Source organism: Panthera onca, chromosome B2, assembly GCF_046562875.1.
Source record: "Panthera onca isolate mPanOnc1 chromosome B2, mPanOnc1 haplotype 2, whole genome shotgun sequence".
Lineage (NCBI taxonomy): Eukaryota > Metazoa > Chordata > Mammalia > Carnivora > Felidae > Panthera > Panthera onca.
Window position 1 is genome coordinate 66,414,680 of NC_138343.1, and position 6,000 is coordinate 66,420,679.

Here is a 6,000-nt window from a genome sequence, read left to right on the forward strand (position 1 = left end):
TATTTGTCTCCACTCAACAGGCATCACTATAAAATCGATTTAAAGTGAATACTGTTACTGACGAGCCTGATGAAAAGTCTTTCTAGCTAAATCATTATTTCATGCCACATGTAAACTTTGTAGAAATTGTCACATTGTAATTTCAAAAATTCAGTCCTGATCCCAATTTGAGAACCCCTCTGCCTCAGGGAATTGCTAAAATTATCAGTTTCAGTGCTGATGATGAAAGCTTTAATTATGAGTTTTAAAATGCTTTCATGAAGCTTTTAATAAATCCCAAAGGGATTAACATTCCTGCATCGAATATATACATGCTTACATCCTAGAAGAATATTCTCAGAGGTTTGATCTTAACGCAAATTATTATATAATTTTCATATACTCTTCTCATTGTTGTATGAAAATTACTGATCCAAGAATAAGGTGTATAAAATATGTGAGAGAAATGTAAGAATTCAAGAATGTATTTGTATTCAAAACTGCTGGCATGTAATTTATTCTTTTCTTGTAACATCTACATGAAACTCAGGTTGAAACGCAATTGAGTTTAAGTATTCTTATGATATCATGTTTTGAGGAGGGAATACCTACCTGCATCTCTCCTTCCAGTTTTGCCAAGTATGAATCAGTAATACATTGCTTTGGCAATATATATACACATTAAAAAAGCTAGTTCTCATTTGTTCATAAACAACTTCATAAACAACTCTGGTTAAAACCCTGTTAAAACTCATCCAAAGTCTCTAGCTTCTTTTTCTGTTCAGGGATTTTCATATCTTACATCCTGTTTGAAAAGCATGGCTTGATTTGGGACGTGAAAAATAAGTTTAAGGTTTTCATTTAATAATGTAATTGATTTTGGTGTTTGTCTCATATCTGTGATGTACTTGTTTAATGGTTATCTTAATTTGAGTGTCCGGTATGTTCTGACTGATTAATTGACTTTTCTATTGGCACGTAATGGAATATTTGAAGGAACTTATCAATTTCAGATTCCTTTAATAATATTGGTTGCCAAATTGGCATAAACTGCCCCTCCAGGAGACAAGGAGTTGGCCTTTTGTATGACATGTCAGTTTTTGGTTGTGGGGTGCACAACCCCCACCTGCAGTTACCTCACTTACTGGTGAGGTTGCTCCCCTGAGCTGAGGGCAATTCTTCAGAGAAGGGGGCTGCTATGATCCATTAGCAGTAACCTAGGGGGTGTGTTGCCTAGACGGGGATTGGGTGAGGCACCAGGGCCCAGGAGCATGCATCCTTGGATTTACTGCTTAACCCCTCTGATTCTCAGTATCCCTTTTGGTGAAATGGAAATGTGAACAATACCTATCTTGTAAGAATTGTTTCATGAGTTAAATGAGGTAATTTATGTAAAGTGCTTATTACCATAGTACTTGGCACCCAGAAATCCTCTCTAAATGTTAGTTTCTGTTTCTTAAGATGATAAGAAAAAGAAGTGTCTTGCTTTGTCACGAACACATAGTCTGTCACCCCCTTAAGAGTCTTTTGTATTTTCAAGGTAAATGAAACCCAGTTTTGTGTTGATATTCCTGCTGTGAGAAACTTTAAAGTTTCAAATACACAAGATGCTTTGGTGTCCATAGTGGATTACTATGAACCAAGTAAGTGTGTTTTAGATTTCCTAATATTTTAGAAGGGAAGCAAGCATTCATTCACGTATTCATGCGTTTATTTGAAGTGGCCACCTATTTTGTGTGTGTGTGTGGGGGGGTGGTTGTTGGGGAGAGTGTGGGAGGTGGAGTGCGGGAGGTGAGTTTTCCATTTAAATGAAGACAACTGATAGTTTACAAAAGTCACATGATCCCGTTTAGCCAATGAATATTAAAAAGTGATGTTTTTGCTCATAATTTTAGGTGTTTCCTCATGTTCTAGGTTTTAACTCACAATTACAAAATTTACAAAGAAAAACTGAAATAACCAAGAGCCCAGTTATGTGTGGTTTCCAAGGTTTTGCTTCTGTTCCCAGCATCCCTTTCATCTGTTTCCTGTTTTAAAATGGGATTTCTTCAGGAGAGAACATGAGCCTCCTTTGCAATATAAAATCCTGGGATGGGTTTAGCTGTTTCTTCATTGAGGAAGTCTGTTGTTTTGCTAACATTTATACTAATATTATATCAGATTTTTTTAGCATATCAAGAAAAATATAGTCTATTTGGAAAATAACTTGAGCTTCTTTGGTTTTACCGGTAAGTCATTACTTTAGAAAATGTTGAAGATGTAGGATGTGAAAGTAGAGATCTGGTTTGTAGGTCACCCGGGTTAGTTAGGGCTACTCTACACCCAGTCACAGAGTGACGTTTTGTGACTGTGTGATCTCTGTGATTGCAATAAGTCTTATTCTGAGTGAGCCCTCCTGATGGCTCAGAATCCTTAGAACGCATGAGATTTGTGGACATTTTCACGTGTTAAGTACTTGTAGATAATTACACTCTAACGTCAAATGAACTTGTTCACATCATTAGTAGTGTTCAGTGGAGTATCATTGAAGACTACGGTTAAGAACACGAGTTCTTTTTCCTTCTAAGTCGACAAGCCGGTTCTTCTCATCTTTCACCCCCTGGTAGAGTTGGGGAAGAGCGTTTGCCCAGGTTCTTGTGGGACATTCTGGGGAGACACTGATGACAGTACTTTTTTTCTGGTGGAAAGGTGGGATCCACTGCTGAGATTCAATGGTTGTGCCTAGTTACCCAACTTTGTAATTTAAAGTCGTTGCAAAATTCTCCAATGGATGTTTCTTCAGTGAATGGAGAATATTTCAAACATTTAAGAAACAAAAAACATTCGGTCTACGTACAGTTTTTTGTGAAAGGCAACTTATTTATGAGGGTGACATTCTCAAGTGAAAATATGGGAAAGGTCAGAAATAATAGAAACATACCATCCCATTTTTGAAGAACCTAAAATTAAAAATATACAATATTAAAAACATTAAAAATGTAACAGTATTAAAAAATCATGAATAAATTTAAAAATGGAACGTGGTTTTAAAAATGATAAAAATAGGGGCGCCTGGGTGGCGCAGTCGGTTAAGCGTCCGACTTCAGCCAGGTCACGATCTCGCGGTCCGTGAGTTCGAGCCCCGCGTCAGGCTCTGGGCTGATGGCTCGGAGCCTGGAGCCTGTTTCCGATTCTGTGTCTCCCTCTCTCTCTGCCCCTCCCCCGTTCATGCTCTGTCTCTCTCTATCCCAAAAATAAATAAAAAACGTTGAAAAAAAAAAAATTTAAAAAAAAAAAAATGATAAAAATAAAAATCATTTATGTTGTATAGTAAGTTTACTTTAGTGCTGTAGGAACTTTAGTTTTTTTCTGTTAATATTAGCTTGTACTATAAACTTTACCCAAGTTGAATAGTTTCTAGATACTATATGCTCAATGTTTTATTTATTTATTTTCAAATGTTATTTTTAAGTAATCTCTACACCCAGTGTGGGGCTTAACCTCACAACTCTGAGATCAAGAGTCGCATGCTCTACTGACTGAGCCAGCCAGGCGCCCCTAAGGTCAACATTTTAAAACATTGAAATGCATTACCTAGGCAGCCTTCTCTTCATCTGTTTGTGTTTTTCAGTGAAGCCCACGGTAAATCTCTTTTCAGTAGTCCTAATGATTAGAGCTTCGCTTGAATGCATAGAAAATGACACCCTAAAATAAACTCTCCTGGAGGTTAAACAATTCTCAGTTTAAAGTCTTTCCTGTTCCAGTAAGAGAGTCAAGTGTACTTGGGATCATGACGTGCAGCTGCAGTCTGTTTTCTGTCTCCCTGCTGGCCAGCTGCTGGTGGTGGACACAGTGCACGGAAGGCATTGTTTCTCTCTTGGATTTGGTTAGCAGTTTGGGCCCCTCCTTAGCATTTCAGTTGTTTCTTCTAAAGAAAATAAAATTATGCGAAGAATGGAAAACTCAGGACAGTGTATCGAAGTGCTCTTAAGTTTTGGCAGAGTAAATGTTTCTAAACAAGGGATCTGTGTAAACTGATGTCTGCCTCTGCACAGGGAGACGAGCGGTGAGGAGTTACAACTCCGAAGCGAAGCTGTCTTCCTGTGACCTCTGTGGGGACATTCGCGGATGCGGTCCTTGTGAGAGCGGAGCTGCGGCCTCCCTTTGTCGCCCTTCAGAAATGTTTGTGCTCTGTCTCACGCTTCTGTTTTCTTTGCACCAGTGGCTGTGATTTGTTCTTTAAGGACTCCATGTAACATTGACATTTCCAATCACATGATTGTCTTGTTTTCGTGATCAAGTATTACTTCTGACTATTTTTGAAAAATAATTTTTTATTTTTATGGGGTTGGGGGGGGATGGTGCACAGTAGGTCCTAGTATGTATAGCTGCACAGACGTCTTCATTTGACTTCTGTGTAGAACAAAAAATCAGAGTTATTGCAGTTGTATGTCTTTATTTCCCCCTCTTAAAAGTAGTTAAGGAGTTTTTCATGGAGGTGTTGTCTTCTCCAGAATAAATGTGTTATTTTAGATTATTCTTTTTATTTTCTAGAGGAAATGCTAGGTTCTTAAGCATTATTGTACACCAGTGTTGGCTTTTGCATTAAAGACAGATGTCTGGGAACTGGGAGAAAACAACCAGAAAGAGGAGCTTTCTCTGTTCCCGTCCAGCATCCACTCTACCCTCTGCCCACTCCACCCCCAGTGGTCCCGGTATATCCTTTTTGATTGGATATCACTTCTTTCTTTTTAAAATGTAGGGGGGCAGAATTTTTCTTTTTAAGAAAAGTTAAGGTTTTCACTCCAGTTGTAATCTCATCCCCCAACCTTTACCCTTCCTTTTTTTCTTCTGGAGAGAAGGAGAGAGAGAATGTGTTTTCCTGTGCTTTGCAGTCTGGTTCAGAGCTTGAGGAGTGTACAGAAACTGCTCCAAGGGGTTCTGGGTGCACTGCCCTCCCTCTCACTTCCTCAGCCTCCCACACTGGGTCTGTTTCAGGGATGAGAGTCAGAGGGCATAGCAGTATGTGCCCTCGGTGATCTAGACTAGAAGACACAGCTCTGTTAGTAATGGGGCATAATTAGCCAGGGTACAACAAGATCCTGTATGAGACGCAGCAGGCTGGCCTCCCTGTGGTCTGGGAAAGAAGCTGGGGCTTGACAAAGGACAAGAGAGGTGAACATGACTGTTGACCTCAAGTATGGTCGGTGTTGCCCAGGGTCCTGTAGAAGCTCTTCTAGATTCAGGTGTCTGAGTGTCAGATGGCCAGCTGTCTAGTGACATGTAATGTTTATGTGAATCTTTAAGATTTTTGAACTTTGAGCACCTGGATAATTGATTACCCTGTATTCTGAAAGATAATATTCATTTATCTGGGTGAAAATTTTAAAGAAAATTTCTTTCTTTCCACCTCCCTCCTTTTTTTCCTTTCTTTTTTTTCTTTTTCTCCCTTTCTCGCTTCCTTCTTTCTTCCTTTCCTTCCTTCTTCCTTTCATTTTTACTTCTAAATATATTGAAATATTTTAGATATATATAAAAAATAAAGATCTCTTCTAAATCTAAGAAATGGTTTACTTTTGCTCCTTAATTCCATGGCATTTCTCTCAAGTGAACCTGAGAAAAATAATTGCCATGGGCTTCAAAAGTCTGCATTACAACATTTTCAACTGTCTAAAAATAAATCCATCGAAAATAAAGTATGCAAATATATCTTTTAAAGTTAATTTTTCAAATTTTTTTTTATCTTAGTGAATTTTAAGAAATTGTAGTCGGTGTTCAAGAAATTATAGGGGAGTGGATGTTCATATATTCCTTTTGGATATTTTGGATACAAAGGTAGGAGTTACCAAAATTCACTGTTTTGAAGCTTAAAACTTATATGTAGAAAATAGATCCTCAGAGAGTGGTCTATGGAGAGGGTGGAAGTTAAATATCAAGTAAATAATCTTCTTGTATTTGCTTTTAAATGGATAAAAGCTTGTAGTTCTGTTACACCTTTGAAACAGTCTGATCTAAAAAAGACATTTGTTATGTTTGGGCCTT

At 38.1% G+C, this 6,000-nt stretch overlaps 1 protein-coding gene across 1 annotated transcript in view; it reads left to right on the plus strand.

Annotated features, from left to right (window-relative positions):
* The window catches only part of CD109 (CD109 molecule), a 131,507-nt gene extending 125,983 nt beyond the window's left edge, over nucleotides 1–5,524 (plus strand). The window contains exons 32-33 of the mRNA XM_060615955.2: nucleotides 1,520–1,622; nucleotides 4,014–5,524. Of these exons, the coding sequence (XP_060471938.1) occupies nucleotides 1,520–1,622; nucleotides 4,014–4,189 (279 nt within the window). The 3' untranslated portion in view covers nucleotides 4,190–5,524. The remainder of the gene's footprint in view (nucleotides 1–1,519; nucleotides 1,623–4,013) is intronic.
* Nucleotides 5,525–6,000: the final 476 nt, after the last annotated feature.